Source organism: Suncus etruscus, chromosome 11, assembly GCF_024139225.1.
Source record: "Suncus etruscus isolate mSunEtr1 chromosome 11, mSunEtr1.pri.cur, whole genome shotgun sequence".
Classification (NCBI taxonomy): domain Eukaryota; kingdom Metazoa; phylum Chordata; class Mammalia; order Eulipotyphla; family Soricidae; genus Suncus; species Suncus etruscus.
Window position 1 is genome coordinate 23,590,959 of NC_064858.1, and position 23,884 is coordinate 23,614,842.

Sequence of the window (23,884 nt, forward strand, 5' to 3'; positions counted from 1 at the left end):
CCTTCTCTGCTCTAACTGTACTCTCTTGCTATTTGTGGCAAGTTTCTTACCATCGATGGATCCTTCTGGCACTTGTCTCTATTGTTTTGGGGAATTATTATCATGCTATTTTATTACATCCCACAAATGAGTGTAATCATTATCTTTATTCCTCTCCCTCTGATCCATTTCACTTAGCACAATGCTCTCCAGATCCATGTATAAGTAAATTTCATAACTTTATTTTTTAATAGTTGTGTAGTATTCCATTGTGTGGATATACCATTTCTTTATCCACTCATTTGTTCTTGGGCACTTGGGTTGTTTCCAGAATTTGGCTATTCTAAATAGAGCTGCAATGAACATAGGAATGAAGAAGGCTTTTCTGTATTGTTTTTGGACCCCTAAATACCACTTCCCAAGAGTGGTATTCTTGAGTCATATGGATGATCAATTTTTAGTTTTTTAAGGAATGTACAAAAAGACTGAACCAGTCTACATTTCTACCAGCAGTGAATGAGAGTCCCTTTCCTGCTGTATTCATGCTAGCACTGGTTGCTCTTGTTCTTTTAGATGTGAGACAGTCTCTGTGGTGAGTTTATATCTCATTGTTTGATTTGCATCTTCCTGATGATGAATGATGTGGACCATTTTTATGTGCCTTTTGGCCATCTGTATTTTTTTCTTCAAGGAAAGTTTCTTTTCATCACTTTTCGGCAATTTTTGATGGAATTAGATTTTTTTTTTCTTGTTAAGCTCTACCAGTGTCTTATATATCTTAGATGTTGACCCCTTATGGGTATTGGGTGAATAGTTTCTCCCATTCCATGACTAGACTTTGTATCCTAGTCACCATTTCCTTTGAGTTAAAGATTCTTAGTTTGTTCATCTTTGCTTCTACTAGCTTGGCCAGTGGTATTTCATCCTTAAGGCTGCCTTTTGCTTCAATGCCATGGAAAATTTTGCTTACAGTTTTCTCTATATCTTATGGTTTCAATCTGAAATCAAGGTGTTTAATCCACTTTTATTTGACTTTTGTGCACAATGTTAGAGATCTGAGTTCTATTTTTTGCCACACCCAGCAATGCTCAAGGGCTACTACTGCCTCTGTACTCAGAATTCACTCCTAGTGGGCTTGGGAACCATATGGGATGCAGGAATGGAGTCTGGGTTGGCCAAATGCAATGCAAATGTTATTTTTCCAGCCCCTGAGTTTATTTATTGAATGTAGCTGACCAGTTTTCTCAACCGCACTTGTGAAGATAAAGCATCTTCCTTGCTTTATTTTATATTCATGGCCATTTATCAAATATTAAATAAACATCTAATTGAGAATCTGTCTTTATTCCAATACCATGCTGTTTTAATTACTGCTGCTTTGCAATACAGTTTGAAGTTGGGGAGAGTAATGCCTCCTATCTTCTTTTTCTCAAGAATTTTTTTAGTTATCATGGATATTTATTGTAAAATTTTAGAAATGTTTGATCTATTTATTTGGAAAATGTGATGGAAATCCAAAAATTTATTCATTTCTTCTAGGTTTTCTTGTTTTCTGGCATAAAAATTTGCAAAGTAATCTATGATTATCTTTTTAATTTATGTTGTAACATTTCCCCTTTTATTTCTGGTTCTGTTTATTAGGAGTCGCTCTTGCTCTTTTTTTGTGAGTCTTGCTAATGGTCTATTGATCTTGTTTGTTTATCAAGGAACCAACTTTTGTTTTCATTGATCTTTTGTATTTTGGGAGCTTTCCAGCTCATTTATTTCTGTTCTAAGTTTTGTTATTTCCTTCCTTCTGCCTGCTTTTGGCTTAATTTTTGGTCAGTTTCCAATTTCTTAAGCTGTGCAGTTTATTTATTTAGGCTCTTTCTTCCTGATTAATGCTTGCAAAGCTATAGATTTTTCTCTTACTGCCACTTTTCCTTGATTCCATAGAATTTAACAGTTTGTATCCTCATTCTCATTTTTTCCAGGGAATCTCTTTATTTCCTCCCTGATTTCCTGATTGTTTAGTAGTAAACTGTTTAATTTCCGGGTGTTAAAGTTATTCCTCTATTTGTAACTCACATCTATTTTTAGAGCATCATGATCTGAGAAGATGGGTGATACAATTTATATTCTCTTGATTTTATAGAGGTATGTTTTGTGGCCCACAATGTGGTCTACCTTGGAGAATGTCCTGTGTATATTGAAGAAGAATGTATATTCAGATTTTGGGTTATGAAAAGCCCTATATGTATTGATATACATCAACCCCCTTTTTGTCATTATATCTTGGTTGAGTTTTAGTCTGATTTATTAATCAAGAGGTGACAGAGTATTTAAGTCTTGAAGTACTATTGCTATCTTTCATTAAGTCTGTTAGTAGTTGTTTTAAAATTTTCCTGGATTCTCATCGGCTGCATATATGTTTAGGAGTGTTATTTCTTCCTAATGTATATGTCTTTTGATTATTAAGAAATGACTTTCTGGGGCTGGAAAGATAGCATGGAGGTAGGGCATTTACCTTGCATGCAGAAGGTAATTTAGAAATGGTTCAAATCCCATATGGCCCCCTGAACCTGATGGGAGTGATTTCTGAGCATTGAGCCAGGAGTAACCGTGAGTTCTGCTGGGTGTGTCCCAAAAACCAAAACACCCCCCTCCAAAAAAAGAAAATGACCTTCTCTGTTTCTTAAAACTTTTTATAAGCCTGAAGTGTATGCTGTCTGTTATTACTATGGTCACCTCAGCCTCAGGGAGTTGTTTCTTGAAGGATTGTCTTCTAACTTTTAACTTTAAGTCTGTGTTTGCTCTATTTAAATGTGCTTCTTGCAGGCAGAATAATATTGAATTTAATTTTCTCATCCACTTGCCATTCTTCCTTAATTGGTACATTTTTTTCTATTGGCATGAAAGATTATTGTCATTGAATTTTGTGCCATCTTTATATAAAAGCTTGTTGTGTTTGTGAGGTTTGTCTTGTCTTAAAGTACCTCATTCAGTTCTTTTAAAGTTGGTTTTTATTATGTAAAGTTCCTGAGATGCTGTTTATTCATGAAGCTGTGTATTGTTCCTTCAAACCTGAATGAGAATCTGGCTGGGTGAAGTATTCTTGTTAAAACATTTATTTATTTATTTATTTATTTTTGCTTTATCCCACCACTGACTTTTGACTTGAATGATTGTTTTTGATCAATCTGCTGTAAATCTTAAGGATACTCCTTTGTATGTAGTTTCCTTTATTGATCTTGCTGCTTTCAGCATTCTATCCTCAATGATTTTCATCATTGTGACTAGGCTATGCCTTGAAGTGTTTAACTTTAGATTTCTTTTAGCTAGTATACTTTGGGCACACAGGATGTAGGTGCATGCCCTCTTCACCTCTGGGAACTTCTCAGAAATGATGGATTTTGACTGTTGATTCTTCATAGGGTTTTTTTTTTTTATCTGGTTCTCTGGAACCTCAGTGATCCTTATATTGTTTCTGTTAAAAATACCCAAAGTTTGATTGTCATTTGTTGGTTTATTTTGAGGATTCTGATTCTGTCCTTAGTAGTTATTTTTCTAGTGGTGAGGCATTCCCATGAGGTTTTCATTTCACCTACCAAGTTTTTCAGTTCTTTCATTTCTGTTTGAAGTTTTCTCACTTCTACTCTCACATACTCTTTAGTCTTGTCTGCTTATTTTATGGTTTCTTTGAGTTCTGGGAACATCCTCAACATTTCTTCCCTAAAGTACTTATCAGAAAGACTATATAAGTGGCTATACTAGTTAAGTCTTCAAAACTACCATCTTCATTAACTATGCATGGAGAGGTTCAGCATTGCTTTCCCATTGTGATCAATGCAGTGTGATGGTGTTTTTATGGTTGAGGTGTGGCTCATAGACTGGAAGAAACATGCAGCTGCAGAGCAAAGCAAAGTGGCCAGGCTCTCTCAGGTACACTGACCTTAGGGTGAAAATTGCTCTTCTGAGTCATAAAGTGGACTCCTCTGCCAATCTGTTTGTCTGCCTCAGTTTCTTGGGACTATGTCTTAATGATCTCTTTCTTACTTCATAATTACATTTGTCTTCTTGTTCTTTTGGGTCTTATTATTATATTGTTCCTCTTTAACACATTCCATAGATCTCTGCATGTTGTTCATTTCTTTTTAGAGTATTTTTTCTCATTAAAATTTTTTTCTTCTTTTTTTTTTTTACTTTTTAAACACTCAAATCCCATTATCTATTACTCCCTGAACATTTCTTTGTTATTCATTTTTTTAGCATTTTATATATATCAAATAAACTCTTCACCAGTGAAACATTCCCATCACCAATATCCCGTGTCCCTCCTCCCCACCCCACCAGTAGAGTATTTTTGATCTTATGCTATTTCCTTCTCATCTTGATTTTCTTTGATCAGCTCAACTGCTTTAGTCTTTTGTTGAGAGCTTAGATTGAGTTTTTAATATCACCATATCTCTTATTTCTTTTCTTTGTTTTTTTTGGGGGGCACACCCAGTGATTCTGAGGGGTTACTATGTGCTCAGAACTCACTCCTGGCTTGGGGTACCATATGGGATGCCGGGGGATCAAACCATGGTTCATCCTAGGCTAGTACACACAAGGAAGCTGTCTTATGCCCTGCGCCACCACTCTAACCCCCATATTTCTTATTTCTGATAGCAGTAGTTTTTTATTTAGTTTCTCATACTTTCTTTTTTTATTTTTATTTAAACCATTGTAAATTATAAGTCCTTCTTAGTTGGATTTCAGGCATACAGTGAGAATGTGTTGGGACCATTCCCACCACCAGTGTTGATCTCCCTCCACTAAAATTTCTAGCATGCATCCTTTTCTTCCACCCTCAGTCCCATGGTCTGCTAGTGTAAACAGGCCCACTTTAAGTTTAGATTGTTATAGTTTGAATCTCTTGATTCTATTGTTGTTGACTTTGGCTTAGGCATTTAGTTTCGTCCTTTTTAATCTCCACCAATGTACCTGAGACCACTTGGCCCTTGGCCTCCATCCTCTTTTATATTTTTCTCATTTTTGTAGAAAAGTACAGAAATTTGAGGTAAAGCAAAGTCCCAAGGTTCTATGAAAAAGACAAGAGCCCCTATCTAGAAGATAAAAATAAAATTTTAAAAGGGGGAGTGGAAGTTTTGATTTTTGTGTGTGTGTGTGTGTGTTTTGTTTTTGTTTTTGCTTAGGCACAGCAAACATTGGCAAAATTAGAAAGGAAAAAAAGGCCTAAAACAGGGTGTCCCTATCCATGAAGCATCCTGTCATAAGACCACTTACAGGCTCTGGGCATACTAATTGTCCAACCCCAAGGTCTTTCTTCATGGTCTCAGGAAAAGTTCTCCTCAATTGCGGTTGTCACAGTCAAGCTTCTGTAATTGACTCTCATACTTTCTTGTACTTTTTTGAACACCTGTGGTACTATCTTTTCTTTGAGCTTGTTGAACATCCTCATCATAGTGTCACTGGTGTTGTTTACATCTTTAGGGAGATTATGTTTGTTCATTGAACTTGGTGTGTTTCTATGTGTTTTTCCCATTGGTTTTCTAGTATTCTTGCTGTGTTGGTGGTGAGTCTTTCTAGTTAAACTCAGTGGAAGATACTGATGGATGCTGTCATTCTTCTCTGCCCATCCTCACAGAATGTAAGGAAGCATGGTGAGCAGCATATAACTTGTTGAGTTAATCTATTATAGGTCCTCTTATATGGACAGACATTTCTGGAGGTATATGGTGCAGGTCCCTTTGTATGTCACAGTTCAAGTGTTGAGACTGCTGAGAGCCAGCTGAAAGGGACATACTCAGTCTTTCCGGATTTGACCCAGTGATGTCAGCTAGAGGCAGACCTCACCTGGAGTGGCAGAGCAGCAGGCAGAAGGTCAGCATAATTTTTAATTTAGAAACATTTTATTTTTCTTATCCTGTTCCCTTGTGATGGTGGTTGTTGCAGAAAGTGGAAATCGTGCATTCTTGGTGGCTACACACTTGGTGTGGTATTCACTTGCTCTGGGGCTTGGGGCTCTCCAGAGTGGACACATCTCAGACGTGGGACTCACCAGTGAGTGCACACTTCATTTTACCACCAGGAACCCCAAATGGCAAAGCTTACCAGGATCATGGCGAAGAACTGGGGCTCAAATTGTTGGCCTCATTCTTACCAACATGAGGCCAACACCTCAGCTATTTGAAATATTCCTAGGATCCAGAAAGTGGCATATGGTTTTTAGAGGTATGTGTAGTTTTGTTTAGCCTACCTTAGAAAATTGAGCCTATAGAATACAGACCTCACAAAAAAAAAGACCTTTCATGTTGGATTCATCTGTCATCCAAACTCCTGCCACAGTGGAAACATTACCTGGAGTGTGACAGAAGCCCTGACCCTTCAGTGGCCCAAGAAATCAACACTTACATCAGCTTGTGGAAGGAGGAGACAGATGAGACCTTTGAGCAAGTGATGAGGAAGAGTAATCAAGTGCTGAGTGTGAGTACTTCCTATCCCTCCTTATAGATGGCCATGTACAAACTCCAATGGCAAGTTATATGTGTTTGCAGTTATTAACACTTCTTTAGCTATGAAGAAAAATATTTTTTCATCTCTTCTATTTTTTTTACAATTCTAAAAACCTCTTGCCACCTTATGTATAAGGTCAGTATAGCATAAATGTGAATTTATTATATTTGCCTCCAATTCATACAAGAAGGATAAAATTGTATTTATTCTTCATATAAGTGACAGGATGAGGAGGAAAGAGTGCATGCTTTTATCCTTATCAGCCACAATTCATCGATTCCGCACACATGTGTTTTAAGGTTCACTATGTGCTCCAGGGTAGAGGAAGTGCAAAGATAAATTAGAATAGTCATTCTTTTTCTTTATGCAAATAGGATAGAGAGGTTAGACAGGATGCTCTAAGAAATGCTGGTAAAAACAATCACATAATTCCCTAGCTCAGAAGTGTGGGAGGATTGTAGAGAAAAGAAATCAGCAAGGCTTGGACCTTCAGTATGGAACACCTGGCAAATCCTAGTGGGACCGAGTGCAGCCTGGATACAAGCTGATGTCCCACCCTGTTTCCGGATCCTGAAGGCTGTTGTCCCTGCTTGTTTTGGAATATGAATTCCTAATGGAGGCTGCAGCCAGAATGGAGGGCTGGAGTCAAATGGGAGGAATGGAAAAGGCTACTGTCATAAGGATGATACAGTCAGATGGGGGTTATAGTCAGGGAGGGCTACAGTCATATGAGGATTGAGTCCAATGAAGGAGGTTGCTCTCATGTGGGGAAACTACAGTCAGATAGAGGACTATGTCAGATGGGGGAGGTTTCAATCAGATGGAGTGGCTTTAGTCAAATGTGGGACTGACAGAGAGAGGACAGACAGAGGAGACTGCACTAATATAGTCAGAAAGGGGCTATAACCAAGGAAGGCTACATTCAGATGGGGTGACTATAGTCAGTTGGAGGATGCTGCAGTTAGATAGGGAGACTCTTTGAGATAAGTTGGGTCCTCCCCTAGCACAGAGCAGCCTTTGACTTTTGTACACTCTCCTTCCCATCCCAGAGTGCCTGGTTTCAAAATTGCATCTTCAGAGCTCCAGTTGGGATTATCAAGGGCTTCTCAGCTCCTTAGAGTAGCACCAGTTTTGCCTCAGTTACCCCATTTATGAAATAGAAACACCAATGACATATATTTTTCCTCTTGCTCATGTTTCTTCTCATGATTCTTTTCTCATTCCCCTGACTCCAGCCTTGAGTAAGGTCAAGTGAACTTCTTTAGTCAACTTTGCTGCTTGTGATTGAAAATTCTTATGCTTTGAAAGAAATTTTTATTTTTAACTCTTAGAATAAATGCAAAAATGGACTTTACTTTTACTAAGGCAAAATATTCTTAATTAAAAATGATAGACTCCCTTTTTCATTTTTTCTTTGACAATTTGTTCTGAAGGTTAATGTAAATATTCTTTTGATTTACAGTTAATTGAAAGATTGACATTAATATTACTTGAAACTCCACCATTTGATTTGCAAACTAAAAATATAATACAGTATGAAGGATCAATTCTTGAGCTGCAAGAACTCCTTTTTCTTAAGTTTAATCGAGCCACAGAAATACTTCTCAGAGTAAGTGTGAGATTTAGCTTTTGTTTTTATTTTTATAGGAGTTACTATGTTATCCTTTTTATTCAATTAGTCTACTATCATTTGGGAGGAAGATTAATAGATCTTGGAAAACTTAGTAGAATAGTTGAAGGCACATAAATTTATTCAGTTTTAACAGTTAACAATGCAATCAGCAAGAACTCAATAAAGGAGATGGAGGGAGAGAGATTGGTATCTCCTGCCATTAGCTATCCATTCTGGCAACCTGCTGCCCACCTTTTAGAGGGATCAGAAATCCTCCCACTTCTGCGCCACAGGCATAACTCAAAGTACTAGAATGCTTGCTTTGGTCCTGGGTTCAGTTTCTGGCACCTTGTGATCCTCCAAGAATGACCCTGACCAACTCCCTCCCCAAACACCTGTTGGAATGGCCCAAAAAATAAAGAGAAGAAATGGCTGAAATTTCCACAACCTAGAATTTTCAAGGACCTTGCTTTGGACAACCTGATGAACTTCTCACAGGATAATCTCACAGGATAATTCTCAGGATAATCCACTCATCTTTTGTCACCCAGGACTTACCTGAGATTCTCTAGTTAGCTAGCCTGAGATTGCAATAGATAGCCACCATCTGACTCAGTGTATTCCATTTCAGGGCTGACAAAAATCTAATTTTTCTTTATGCAAGCCATTCTTTAAGAATAAATATCCTGGGCCCGGAGAGATAGCACAGCAGCGTTTGCCTTGCAAGCAGCAGATCCAGGACCAAAGGTGGTTGGTTCGAATCCCGGTGTCCCATATGGTCCCTGGGGGCCATACTCCTGAGCCGACAGCCAGGAGTAACCCCTGAGCAATGCCAGTGTGGCCCAAAAAACCAAAATAAATAAATAAATAAATAAATAAATAAATAAATAAATAAATAAATATTCCATATGGTCCCCTGTGCCTGCCAGGAGTGACCCCTGAGCCCAAAAACAAAACAAAAAAAAAAGAATAAATATGCTGGGGCCGGTGAGGTGGTGCTAGAGGTAAGGTGTCTGCCTTGCAAGTGCTAGCCAAGGAAGGACCGCGGTTCTATCCCCCGGTGTCCTATATGATCCCCCCAAGCCAGGGGCAATTTCTGAGCGCTTAGCCAGGAGTAACCCCTGAACATTAAACGAGTGTGGCCCAAAAAAACCCAAAAAAACAAAAACAAAAAAAAAAAGAATAAATATCCTTACATTTTATGGTAGCACATCTTGAGTATCAAACACTTTGCACTAGTAAAATATCAAGGCTCATCTGAATTCTGTAAGCTGGGCTGTTTTCCAAATTATTATGTTCAGAAATAGTCTGACTTTTCTTGCAGCATATCTACATTTTATGAGGCGTGTGTGGCCCATCCAGCTGTGTTCAAGACGCTGCATTCCCAGACAAGGCTCAGGGGACCAAATGTGGCACCAGGGATCAAACTCACTTGGAGGGCCCAGAGAGATAGCACAGCGGCATTTGCCTTGCAAGCAGCCGATCCAGGACCAAAGGTGGTTGGTTCAAATCCTGGTGTCCCATATGGTTCCCCATGCCTAGAGGAGCTATTTCTGAGCAGACAGCCAGGAGTAACCCTTGAACACTGCCGGGTGTGGCCCAAAACCCAAAAACAAAAACAAAAACAAAACAACCACCACAACAAAACTCACTTGGATGTGTGCAAGGCAAACTCCCTATGCATTGTAGTATTTCTCTGGCTTTGCATCATCTATATTTTATTAGTATACAGATAATAAAAAGTGAGTTTGAATTAAAAATGAAAAATATCACAATGATCTTTTCATTCAGAGGGTTCTAGAAGAGTGATCCTAAATTCTTTCTGAGATTTTGAAAGCTTTAGCCCTAAAGAATCTCCAAGGACACCGAATGGAAGAATGAATTAAGCAAAAGATTGGACAGTGAATTAAGCAAAAAAAAATTGTCATTAAGAGATTAAAACATGGGCCAGAACAATAGCACAGTAGATAGGGTGTTTGCCTTACACACAGTCAACTTGGGTTCAATCTTCAGCATCCCATATGGTCCCCCCCAATTCTGCCAGGATTGATTTCTGATTCCAGAGCCAGGAGAGTAACCCCTAAGCATCACCAGGTGTGCCAAAAATAAAAAAAAGAAAACAAAAGAAAATGAAAGAGATTAGAACAACAACAACAAACTGGACTCATTAATTGAACCACTTTCTTACCCAGATGACTATTATGAAGGGAAGTGAGTGCTGAGTGGTGATGAAATAACTGGCCGGGCTTCCTCCCTGCTTAAGCCTGGAAGTCTCTGAAGGATTTTCTTTCTTCTATAGCAGGCCAGTACCTTAGCAGACCTGGACAGTGGAAACATGGAAAAAGTCATTCAATCAGAAAACATCACTCTCTATGTATGGGCAAACCTGAAGAAGAATCCGAAGTGAGTCTGTAGGTGATGGGATGTGGATAGGCGGCAGGCTCAGTGGGGCACAGCAGTGTGGTCATGGAGGACCCACTTGGTCAACCAGTCTAGGGGGACTCAGGATAGAGAACTTCCTATACACAACCGAAGGATGTGTTCATTTGTTAGTAGGACTGGGTGCAGAAAAAGGGCGTAGCATCATGTCCAACTCAAATATGTGTGGAAAGAATATGAGGTTCTCATCTTCTTTTTTTTTTTTTTTTTTGGTTTTTGGGCCACACCCTGTGACGCTCAGGGGTTACTCCTGGCTATGCGCTCAGAAGTTGCTCCTGGCTTCTTGGGGGACCATATGGGACGCCGGGGGATCGAACCGCGGTCCGTCCTAGGCTAGCGCAGGCAAGGCAGGCACCTGACCTCCAGCGCCACCGCCCGGCCCCGAGGTTCTCATCTTCTTAATCACTTAACCTCCTTCGTCCACAACATAAACTATCAACATGGAGAACTCTTTCAGCTCATCAGTCTTGCATTCAGCTTCTGTGCAGTGAACTGTTTAACACATTGACTCAGTGCTGCAGCTTGTATCCATTAAACCACTTTCAGATATGAGCCACAGCATGTTAAGAGCTGTCCAAATGTCTTACTTCTTGAGATACTTTAGTGTCTTTCCTTAGTGCTATTCAACTCTTCAACATCACAACATTTTTTCAGAGAGTAGGGGTGTGTGTGGTAAGTTTTCATTCAGTTGCTACTTGATCTTAATCATTTCAGACCCAGTGGAGCAGATTTTCAGTGGGTTTTGGCTTGTGGGAGAAATCACCAGATAAACAGTTGGGAGGCCCTACATTCTAGTCTCAGTTCTGACAATACTGATGGTTTAATAGTGAGAAAAACTAGACTTTATTTTTGCTGTTTAGTAAAAGAAAATTTACAGTAGGGGGCCAAAATACAGCTGGATCCCTGGCAGGCATATGTTCCACCAGGAGTGACCCTTGAGCATAGAATCAATCAGTAGTAAGCCCTAAGCACTTAGGGTGTGGCACAAAAACAAAAATAAAAACAAAGACAAGAAAGACAACATCAGATTTTCCAAAGTTTGTTCATTATGAAATATACTATGGTTTATGTTAAATCAGAGATAGCATATTAATATCAGCATGATTCATTGTAAAATACATCATATACAGAAAAAGTGTCAAGGAGATCACACTGGATTGCTTTAATAGAATGAAGTTACAGTAAGAGGCCTGCACTGACCCCCAAATTAAAGCTGAGGAGTGAGAGTAACTTGAATAAGAGGAAAGAGAAGAGCAGACAAGCTTTCTCTGGTCTCAGTGACAGTGGTGAGCAGATTCAATGTAGGACTTAAGTACTTCTATGCAAGAAAGGTCCAGGAGAGAAATCTAAATTGGGAGTTTATCTGGAGAGCCATCTGCTTTAGACCAATAATTCTTAGCTTTGAGGGGACCACAACTCTCAGGGCCTTGGGAAAGCATATAGTCCACTCAGGGCTGCCTTCTCCTACCCTGCTCAGGATGCAAGGTCCTTTCCACAAAAAATGTCCAATCCCATGTGGTTTAGCAACCAGTATGTACTGAAACCTTAGATGATTCAGTCGTGTAAAAAACCTGGGGATCTAATCACATCATCCTCAATGGTCTCTACTTCATGCCAAGACCATAGTATCTGTATGTTGGATCTACAGTTGTATGTTTGTCTGATGTTCACCCAAGTGTCCCTGTGGCCAGAATGGATGCCAGAGAAATGATGCTCTCCAGGGCCAGTATACAGGGAGGAGAAAATAGGGCCTGGGATAGCAAGATGAATTAAGAGCACTTTAGAGACAGGTTAAAAACAAGGACTCACAGATAACCAGAAACGGTAGAGGAGGCTGTGGGAGTTCTAAGTCCTACGAACAAGAGTGATGACTCTGGTCACTGGTTCACAGGCTGCAGTGAGTGTGAATAAGGCCATGCCCTCAAATTGTATACCAAGTTGTGAGCAGCCCTACAAATGTCCGCTGGCCATGGAGCTGCCCCACTAATCATAGCTTCCTGAAGCTTCATTGTAATTGTTAAAATGAATGATTCACAGGTATCGGAGCATTCGGTTCTCTGGCACAGAAGTCGGCTTTGAAATCCCAAGGATATTAGCTACAAGTGACATCGCCCTTCGGCTCCTGCACACCCACTTTGATCACGTCTCACCACTACCCACTGTGAAAGCCACCTTGGACACCTTTGATGAACCTGTCAAAGAGGAGGTCCCACTGGAGGAGGCAGCAGCCAGTCAAGAAGCAGAGGCAGAGGCAGAGGCAGAAGTAGAGGCAGAGGCAGAGGCAGAAGTCATCCAGGAGGCAGAGGCAGAGGCAGAAGCAGAGAGCCCAGCTGATGAGTTGGGCTCGGCTCTGGGCGAAGAGGTGGACTTAGAGGTAGAACTAGAGGCACAGGTGGAGCCAGCACCTCTAGTGCCCATAGTAAGTCCCTGGAACTGTGTGGTAAATGACTGGCAGATGGGAGTTTGGAAGAGGGTCTGCATTTTCTGGGAAGTGGGAATTGTCCAGCCTGGGCCTTTCTGAGATTTCCTCCAGGAAGACTTGGGAAGGAACTTGAGTTTATGCTTCCCCTGTGGCCAGTGACCATGGTCTGAGTGACAGAAGCTTCCCCAGTCTCACTTTATTGTGTATTGACCACAGCTTTTAATTTTGTTCTAAAGTATTATATAAAGTATCCTCTGATTTTCTTAAGACTATTGTTCTCCTCTCAAAACCTAACGAGAGAAACTGGACAGTTTATACTTAGCCAAAGACTGAGCCATTTGATGATCAGATTCTTTCAGTTCATTTCCACTTTCTTCCTGTCTTCAAGAGTTTCAAGCTAAATTATTTTTGGAGGTATAAATTATCTCTGGAAAGTTTAGACATGTTTTCTCAGGATTAAACCAAGGTGTGCTTGATTTGGTCTGTTGGTATCTTTTTAAACTAAGGGGGGATGGGTTTTATTTATTTGGTTATAGAAAATTTGCACTTTTAGGAAGAGCTAGGTTTTCTACAAGTGCTTAAGATATAAAGTATAATGGTTTGTTGCATTATCTTATTATTTTTTTTAGAAAATACTTATTTGGTGAGGGAAGAGGAGAGATAACACAACCATAATGATAGGGTGTTTGCCTTGCACACTGCCAATCCAGGATGGATGGTGGTTCCAATTCCAGTATCCCATATGCTTTTCTGGGCTGACTGACATACTGATCTGCTGATGAGAAGCTTTGCTGTGCAGAAATTTTTCAGGTTAATACAATTCAAATTGCCATATAGTTTGCATTTGTTGCATTTGTTTATTTTTTTTTTCTGGTTTGAGGGCGATGCCCAGCAGTGTTCAGGTTTTACCCCAAGCTCTTCGTTAAGGGATCACTCCTAGTAGAGCTCAGGGAGTTTGAACCCAAGTTGGTTGCATACAAGGCAAATGCCCTACCCTCTGTACTATCACTCTGGCCTCAATCTTCTGTTGCATTTAGTGTAAAACAAACAAACAAACAAACAAGAAATTACCAAATAACTTCTTGATCTGTTTTCTCCTGATTGAAGGTGGACTTGATTTTGTTTCAAGTTAACTATCAGGTGTGGAGTAAGAGAGACCAGACTCATTTTTGCTTGTATCTGTTTAGCTTCCCCAACTTATTAAAGATATTGTGTTCCTTTTCTTTTCCCTGTTGTATTTTCTTGGCTCCTTAGATGCAACTTGATTTACCATACTTGCCTGGGGCACTTCAAGAGTCTTGATTCAGTTTCATTGATTTCTCTGTGTGTTTGTTTATGCCAATGCCATATTGGTTCTGATCATTGTAACTGTAACTTGCTTGAACCTCAGATAGCAGGTGGCTCCTACTTTCATACTCTTTCTAAACACTGACTCTTCTCTCCCAGGTTTTTGTTGTTTCACAGAGATTTTTGGATCATTCTATTTCTGTGAAAAATGCCATCAGCATTTTGAGAAGGATTGTATACTCAGTAGATTATTCAGGTAGTGTTGCAGACATATTAATCCATTCTTTACACATAAAATAGCTATGCATTTATTTGTGTCTTCAATTTCTTTGTGTGTCACAGTTTTCAGTGTATAGGTCGTTTATCTCTTGGATACATGTTTCCTAGGTGTTCTATTATTTTTGGTGCAATTGTAAATGATATTAAGGAAAAAATTAACTTTCTAAAAGGTCATTGTTAGTATATAAAAATTTATTTGGTGGGCCCATGAGATGGCTCAAAGGGCTGGAGCATGGGGCTGGAGAAATAGCATAGCATTTAAAGCTTTTTCCTTGCATGTGACCAACCAGGGTTTGATTATTGGCATCCTATGATTCCCTTAGATCACAGGAATAATTGCTGAGTGCAGAGCCAGGAGTGTAAACCCTGAGCATCATTAGATGTGGCCAAAACAAACAAAACCACCTCAAAACCAAAAGAAAGAATTAGAGCATATACTTTTTCTTTACTTGGCTTTTGAGCCACACTGATGGTATTCAGGACTTATTCTTGGCTCTGTGCTCAGGTATCACTCCAGGTAGTTCTCTAAGGACACTGTGTGGTATTAGGGATTGAATCCGGATCAGCCATATGCAAATCAAGTACTTACCTGATATACTGACTCCTGGCCTGCAATTTTCAGTATTAGTGTGTTCTCTGCAGAAGTTTTATTTTCCCTCATTTAAGTGCATGTGTTTTAATTCGTTTCCTCACTTGCCATTGCTACGATTCCAGTATTGTCTTGCTCCTGATCTTACAGGAAAAGTTTTCAGCTTCCACTATTGGAGAGTGTCAGCTATTGTGTGTCATCTCTGACGTTTCTTTGGGTGAGATCTGTTTCCTCTCTCTGCCTCATCAATTTTTTTTAATTATGAATGCATTTTCTTTCATTTCACAGAAAGCACATTGCTATTGCTTTGTTGAATGTTTTTCTTTCTGTGTAACTAAGGACATTGGATTGTAATTTCCTTGTCTGGTGGTATCTTCTATTTTGATGCTGTTAGGGCCTTGTAAATGAATCTGGAAGTGTTCTTGCCTCTGCTGGTTTTTAGGAAGAGCTTGAGAACAATTGATATTAATTTTTTTAATTGGCTGGTAACTTCACTGGTGAAGCATCTAACTCCAGGCTTCTTCTCCTCCCTTCATCATTGCTTTTGCTGGTATGTTATGGAAATTCTCATTGAGAGTTAGCAAACAGCCAAATGGCATGCTCAGAAAAGTGAAAGAACTCAGTTTTATTACACTAACAGACTCAGCTAAGCTTGTGCTCCTTAAACTGGGCCCCAAAACATGCTAGACTGTCTGCTATTTGCAGGAAGATTGAGGGAGAGTATAGAAGTACTTTGAGGACATTCTGAGTTCATTTTGCAGTCACACGTTAAGAAGATTGTCTCAAGGACTTCCTGTGAGCACTTTATCTATCTCTGGCAACTTATTTCCCTGTTGATATGCTGCTCGTGATGGGGCAGGGGAACAAGGTCTATTTCCCTCATCACTAGGGAATAAAGGGTATATTTCCTTCATTATTAGAGGAACTGACCTATTTCTCTCATTATTGAGGGAACATGGGCCAATTTTTCTCATCACTTGGTGCAACAATATGTTTTCCCCTATCACTAGGCAGAACATATATCTATATTTTCCTCACTAGAAGCTATGACTTCTGTTTTAGCTGGATCATGCATCTACCTGGTAATAGGGCCCTTATATTCCTTCATGAGGCTCACCAGCTGGTAGTCCTCATCTGGTCATGGTGCTCATATGTTCAGCTGCTTCTTGGAAGGTCACATCCCTTCAGCTTAACACTGGTACGGGGTGCTCCCCTTTCAGCTGAGTGTGCTGTAGTGTCTGGCTGGGAGTTTCTAGGCTCACACATGTGGGGTGAATTGCTTTGCTTGGTGACTCTAGGTCGGCATATTTTAATATGAATATTATATTTCTCATCATCTTTTTGATGGATTTGGAGATGTTTCATGACAGATGGTAGTAAAATACAGCAATGTATGACCCAGAATACATAGTTTGTACTTGATATGTAACCTGTGATCTCATCACAAATTATAGGTATTTAGTACATTGTTAGTTTGAATCTGAATCTCTTAGATGTAGAAGATGGTTCAAAAGAGTTTTCCTTTTATTGGTATTGTTTTGTTTTGGGGTCCACTCTTGGTGGGGCTGGAGGATACTGGATATCAAACCCGGGTTGTCCACATGCAATGCAAGTGTCCTACCCACTTTACTATTACTCTGCCTCCACTTTTCCTTTTCTTAAGGATATTACCACAAAGGCCAGGGCAATAGCACAGTGGTAGGGAGTTTGTCTTACATGTGGCCAATCCAGGACGAACTCAGGTTTAATTTCTGGCATCCCAGATAGTCTCCCCGAGCCTTCCAGGAGAGATTTCTGAGTGCAAAGCCAGGAGTAACCCCTGAGTGCTGGGGTGTGGCCCCAAAACAAAAACAAAAACAAAAAAATTTTTCACCACTAGAGGGCTCTTCATACCAAACTTTTTTTTTAATACTTCATGGGTAGACACCCTTTTTTAAAATTAAAAAAAAAAATTTATTTAAAGGAAAGGCATCACATAGTTGATATAACTGATCATAGTACATTTGTTTTAAGATGATAGAAAGCATAGCTATTAAAGAATAGAAAGAAAACAGAGGAGCCGGTGAGGTGGCACTAGAAGTAGCAAGCGCTAGCCAAGGAAGGACCGCAGTTTGATCCCTTGGCCTCCCATATGGTCCCCCAAACCAGGGGCAATTTCTGAGTGTTTAGCCAGGAGTAACCCTCTGCGTCAAATGGAGAAAATAAGTAGATTAGAATTTTTGTCATGACATAATCATAATGAACCCTGTCTTCTGAGTCTGACAGAGTATATACCATTACGGTTTGGGACTTGAGTGACCAACCTATATCTCCAAGTACTGCTGTGGACAAAAAGATCAAGGAGTTATTATAAATATAGTAAAATTAAGACATTAAAATTACTTTTAGCGAGCACTGTCGTAGGAGTCCATGACTTCCAAACACATTCTGCACCCATTTCTGTGGATAAAAGCATTAGAACATTTATAATAGACATCTATATAGAGCAGTTTATTGGACATCTGCTCAATCTAAACAGTTGTATGTGTTCTCGACAGGAGAGTTTAATGCATTGACATTTAAGGAAACTATTGACACAAAGGGATGTTGGGCCTTTATATTCTGTAGGGTTGTTGTTGTTACAATTGGGGATTTGGTTTGTTTAATTGCTCTTTGAGTAGGTCATTTAGGGTGGGTCTGGTTAGCACAAATATTGAGAGTTTTTTTTTTTTTTTTTTATCTGAGAATGTTTTTAACCTTCCCTCTCATGTAAATGAGATTTTTGCTGGGTAGTGGACTCTAGATTGAAATTTTCTTTCATTCAATATTTTGAATATGCTATTCCATTCTTTTCTTGCCTGGATTGTTTCAAATGGAAGATCTGGTTTGACTTTTATGTTGTTTCCTTTATACTTGAGGGTTTTTTTTTCTCCCTTACTGCTTTAAAGAGTTGATCTTTTTCTTTGACAAACTTTTTTTTTAAATACTAAACTATAATATTTTAAGTGCTGAGCAATTCTGGCTTCCCAATTACAAACTTTTTATAAAATCAAATTTATGATGAGTATTTTTAATGATAATAACCTCTAGAAAGTTTTGTGATTTAAGGAGCATATATAACAGCATACATAACATATATGACTTTTTTACCTTTTTTATTTTTAATATATAAAATCTTTATTTAAGCACCTTGATTACAAGCATGATTGTAGTTGAGTTTCAGTTATAAACAGAACACTCCCTCCCTTCATAAGTGCAACATTCCACCACCAATGCTCCCCCCTCCTTCCCAACCCTTTCCTGTATTTGAGACAGGCATTCTTCTTCTCTCACTTATTAAGATTGTCATGATAGGGGCCAGAGCGGTGGCGCAAGTGGTAAGGCGTCTGCGCCTGCACTAGCCTAGGACAGATTGCAGTTCAATCCCCTCATGTCCCATATGGTCCTCCAAGCTAGGAGATATTTCTGAATGCATGGCCAGGAGTAATACCTGAGTGTCATCAGGTGTGACCCAAAAAAACCTATATATACATATATATATATGTATATATAGTCATGATAGTTGTTAGTGTAGTTGTTTCCCTAACTGCATTACTACTCTTTGTGGTGAACTTCATATTGGAGTAGGACCTCCTGGCCCTTATCTCTATTGTCGCCAGGGATCATTATAATAATGTCCTTAATTTTTCTTAAAACCCATATATCAGTGAGACTATTCTATGTCTATCTTTCTTCCTATGACTTATTTCACTCAGTATAATAGTTCATAAATAGTTCATAATAATTCATAAAAGGACTTTTTGACCTTTTATAAAACAAGTTACAAATTATCTTTAAATATCTTTTTGTTGTTGTTGATTTGGGGGGGGGTCACACTTGGCAACACACAGGGGTTACTCCTGTCTCTACACTCAGAAATTGCTCCTGGCAGGCTCAGAGAACCATATGGGATGCTAGGATTTAAACCACCATCCTACTGCACGCAAGGCAAATGCCCTACCACCATACTATCTCTCCGGCCCCTTTGGATATCTTAAAGGTTTTCAGAATCAACAGGAGATGACAAATATGATTTAGTGTAATTATGAGTAGATATTTACAACATGGAGGATAGGGAGATGGCTCAGATGATTGGGGCACAGGCTTTGTAGACCCATGGAGCTTAGACTCCAGAACCATGGCACTAGAATCATGCCTGAAGTAGCCTCCAAGGCTTACTTATGCTCCCCGCCCCCCACATTTTTCTCAGCCCTGGAAGAAGTCCCATTCTTAGGAAAACAGGCAGAGCTCTCCACTTACTGCTACTCAGCTCTCTGTAGCCACATATATTCAGACACCCCCATTTGCTTCCCTCCACCCATCCTTTATTTTCTCTGTATCGGGGGGAAGGACCTGATTCTCCTGGTGCCCTGCCTGTCAACAGGATTCCCAAATGCCACCCCTTGACTCCACTTGCAAAATGAGCTGTTCCATCTTCACCTATAGCACCCCAAAAAACACACTCCATCTCTATACCTGCTTCCCTGCCAGACCTGAAGTTCCTTTAATTGTCAGAAACCTCCACTCTAGTTTTCAGGGTTTCTTGTTTTGGGGTCACACCATGAAATGCTCAGGGTCGGTTACATCTGGCACTGCAGTCACAAATTATTCCTGACAGTGGTTGGGGGACCATGTGGGATATGGGAGGTCAAACCCAGGTCAGCTGTGTGCAAATCAAGCTCTCTCCCCACTGTAATATCTCTGGCCCTCCCCCGACACCTCTGCTCTTTCGATTTGAAAATTCTCCATTACCAATGATACCTGTGTCCTATAGGAATCCTCGCATCAGTGGGGTCCAGGCAGAAGAGGCAGCAAAGGTGCCATGGAAAGATCTGTGTACGATGCAGAGGAGTGAAAAGTGGCCAGAGAAAGGCCATGTGGTACAGTAGTGCCAGTAGGGGAAGGTCCTCTGCTGAGGGAACAGAACTTTGGATAGGAGTTGAGGAGCTGTATGGTGACATACTGTCTCTAAGAGTACCCAGGTAGAAGGTTCCTCTGTGATTTCCCTGGAGTTCCAGCTCTGGGGCTTGAATGGTGTCACCAGTTTCACAAAGAACATCCTATACACCCTACACTTCCATACCCAATCTGCAGTGGAGTTGCCCTTCAGGGTATATGCACACTGGGTGCTGCAGTCACTTGATCTGACCTTTGGGCCACTTATCTCCCCCAGCTTCTTTCCTTGTTTGTCCAGTAGAGATAGCAGCCTTGCCTAAAACTGCTTGCTGTGTATGGCTCATGGGTAAAAGTGAAATATGCTGCCTGACCACTGCCTGTGGAGGTGAGAGCTTATGCTTAAGGGCACAGTGGTGAGCTAGTGGCAGATTGAGAAGAATGTTTTAGAACCACAGTACTTTTACTGCAGACCCCTTCCTCCACTGAAATGTCAGGAGAATGGGACTCTACACTCTACTCTACACACCTGTTTATCTGAGGCAGGCTGTGGCTAACATAGCTCAGGGAGCTGGAGCATGGACTTGGCCAGCACAAGGCTTCACTGATTTTTGGCACTATATGGTCCCTGAGCGTTGCTAGTTGGGAAGCGCCCAGCACTGATAGGCCTGAGCACTGAACAGGCTGAGTTTCTCTTAAAGTAGCCCAAGATCTCCCCACCATCCTCCTCCCCCAGCAAAAATACAAAATTAAAAAAAAAAAAAAAAGCCAGCTAAGCATTGGAATTGCTTTCTCAGAGTGTTAATGACCTGCAAAATCTAAAACTCTGTGAAGACCAAAATGCAAACAAAAACCTTCACTGATGATCTATTTGCACCAAATGGGCTCACTTCTGCTTGCCCAAGTTCTATAGGGATGCACTCCTATCAGAACTGCTTGTTGATTAGTGCCTGTGAATCACACTTGATGCCAGAACAGGTGTCAGTGGGGGGACCATAGAATTAGGGAGCAGAACTGCCTGGTGCCTCTGACCAGCTTCCACTCTCCTGTTTTCTCAGCAGAGCACAGTGGAGGAAGACCCCAGAGCTATCACATATGAGCTGGAGATGACGTTACTAAGCAAAAGGGTCTCAGCAGGTATTCTTCTCAATTCGAGCTTTTGGTTTCAACTTTGTTGGGATATTCTATTTGTCCACAAAATGTCCAGATGTTGCAGAAATGGCTTAAATGTGCTCAAATTCGTTGAGATTATGAAAAATCCTTGTGAAAACATGTTTTATTTACACTCTTTGCCTCTTGATTTTTTAAAAACAATATCATAGGGTCATACTATGTCCATGTTTTTTGTAGAAATTATTTGTCTCACATAATAACCTTCTTTTCAGCAGTTCTCCAATGCATACATAAAAAGGTGATACACATTCTAGAAGTGGTGAATATTAGATGTTATTTCTTGCACATCAGCATGTACTTATGACCTTCCTTTTCTAGGTAGCTGTGTCTTTCCACCCAGTAGTGTAAAAGGTTTCCTTCCTTGTTGGTAACAGTGAAGGTCACCTGGTTGTTCCCAGCCAGTCAACCAAATTTCCTAGCCTTTAGAGATTTCTGCATTCAGTCTACTCTTGCCAAATGGTTGTCTCCTAGTTTGAAAATGTCAAAATGATAGTGATGTCTAATTTGTAAGCTTTTCCATTTGAGATTTAATCTTATCAGCTTCTCCTTTCTAGTAATATCTAAGGGTTGTATTTCCACATATTTTTGAACATTATTTTGGTAACTGATTTCTTATTCACTTTCTCCAACACACCTTTTTAAAGTTGAATCACTGGTAGTTATGAAATTAATAGTTGAATTTAAATCATAAAATGTTCCAACACCCATCTCACCAGAGTACATTTCCCACCACTATTGTCCCACACTTCCCTTCTGCCATCCCCTGCCTGCCTCTATGGCAGACATTTCTCTCTTTCTCTGCCTCTCTGTCTCTCTTTTTTCTTTAAGGCACTGTGGTTTGTAATACTGTTACTGATATCATCCATATCACTTCATCTCCTTACAGCACCTTCACTCATATGCAGGATATAAAAACAAACAGAATGAGAATAATGAGAATAATATCCAAAGACAATAGAAACGAGGGCTAGGACTCGTTTACAGTAGAAAACTCACCATCTGTCTCTACAGATTCCAGGGTTTATAAGTATTTTGATTTGGGGGTCACACACTAATATTTGGAGACTGCTTCCTTCATCCAAGGATCTTGGGGTGGGGGAAGAGGGAGGTATAGTACTAGGTATAGTACTGGGTTCCCAGCCTGTGCTTCAGGCCTGTACAGAGCCATCTCTCAACCTGAATGAACCACTTTTTAAAATTTTTTAAATCCAGTTAAGTGAAAAATACCAGTATGGGAATTTTCTTTCATTTCCCTCCTAAGAAAATGAAAATAATAATAATAATAATGAGGAGGATGAGGAGGAAAACTGGATGAAAGTAAACTGAGCCTTCTTTCTTGCAGTACATTTGAAGATGCTAAAGAATACAGAGGAGAAGCCCCATATCTTTGAAGACCATGTGGTTGACCTGTGCCAGTTCTCCACACTGGGTGGTGTGTACCATTTGGACATTCTGGAACTTCCACCACAGTATAAACCAGTGAAGGGCTGGGTGATCGTTCGGGTAAGTGGGCCCTTACATCACATAACTTCCCAGTGCCCAATTTTCTCTCTCTTTCTCTTCCTCTCAAGTAATGCTGCCCTAGCAAGCAAGCTGAGCAGACATGAATTTGTTATACTAAAGAAACAAAAACTAAACACCAGGCAGTTTCCATTTGGAACACAATCACCTTGAACTTGAAGCATGTGACGCTCAATCAAGGTTGGGCCATTATGACCTTACTAATAAGACATCATGGATTAATAGGCTCATTGATATTCTCTGTGCCTGTTTCCAGCTTTGGCAGACCACCTCCACCCCAAGCTCTGTTGCTTGAAGGTAGAAGATGAGTGAGGTCCTGACCTGTTATTACCTTTGTACTCTGGTTCTTTATTTCATGATTAAAAAATTGTTGTGATATTTTGTTAACAAAATGAAACAGGATCCATGGGGCCGGAGAGATAGCATAGAGGTAGGGTGTTTGCCTTGCATGCAGAAAGACGATGGTTCAAATCCCGGTGTCCCATATGGTCCCTTGAGCCTGCCAGGAGCGATTTCTGAGTGTAGAGCCAGGAGTAACCCCTGAGTGCTGCCGGGTGTGACCCAAAAAAACCAAGAAAGAAAAAAAAGCATGCACTGAGAGAAGAAAGAAATGGAAAAAGAAAAGTGTGTTAGCCATTGATGCAGGCCAGGGTTGGAGGTGAAGGTCAGGAGGAGGAAAGTTTGGGACATTGGTGGTAGGAAATGAACTCTAGTAAAGGGATGAGTGCTGGAAAATTGTGTTATTGTATGACTGAATCTCAACTATCAACAACTTTGTGACTTTGTCTTTCATGGTGATTCAATAAATATTTGTTTTAAAGGAGAGTAACTTTATAGGGATAATATTTACATATTAAACTAGTCAGCTTCTAACTTGGTGCTACTTTTGATCATTTTTAAAAGATACTCAAGGAAGGATTGCAGAAATACATCTACCCTCCAGAAACTACAGATGAGGCTGAAATGGAAAGCTCATTCCCACCCATCGAGGTCACTCTGGAGGTTCACAAGAATGTGGTGTTTTTTGAGAGTCCCATGGTTGCAAGGTGGGATGCCAAAGGTACAGCAATAATTTCTCCTATTTCTCTAAGTATGCGTGGAGCTGGAGAAGATCACAGGTCCCCAAATAGCTAATGTAGTGTGGAAGTGAAGGGTCCAGACTCATAAATGTCTT

The 23,884-nt window shown here is 40.1% G+C and overlaps 2 protein-coding genes across 2 annotated transcripts in view; both read left to right on the top strand.

Annotated features, from left to right (window-relative positions):
* BCAT1 (branched chain amino acid transaminase 1) overlaps positions 1-23,884 on the top strand; it is a 647,504-nt gene that overhangs the window by 428,619 nt on the left and 195,001 nt on the right. The window lies entirely within an intron of this gene.
* The window catches only part of DNAI7 (dynein axonemal intermediate chain 7), a 65,904-nt gene that overhangs the window by 36,521 nt on the left and 5,499 nt on the right, over positions 1-23,884 (top strand). Inside the window, exons 5-11 of the mRNA XM_049782891.1 lie at positions 6,310-6,447; positions 7,940-8,086; positions 10,389-10,492; positions 12,566-12,857; positions 21,075-21,153; positions 22,532-22,692; positions 23,614-23,770. Of these exons, the coding sequence (XP_049638848.1) occupies positions 6,310-6,447; positions 7,940-8,086; positions 10,389-10,492; positions 12,566-12,857; positions 21,075-21,153; positions 22,532-22,692; positions 23,614-23,770 (1,078 nt within the window). The remainder of the gene's footprint in view (positions 1-6,309; positions 6,448-7,939; positions 8,087-10,388; positions 10,493-12,565; positions 12,858-21,074; positions 21,154-22,531; positions 22,693-23,613; positions 23,771-23,884) is intronic.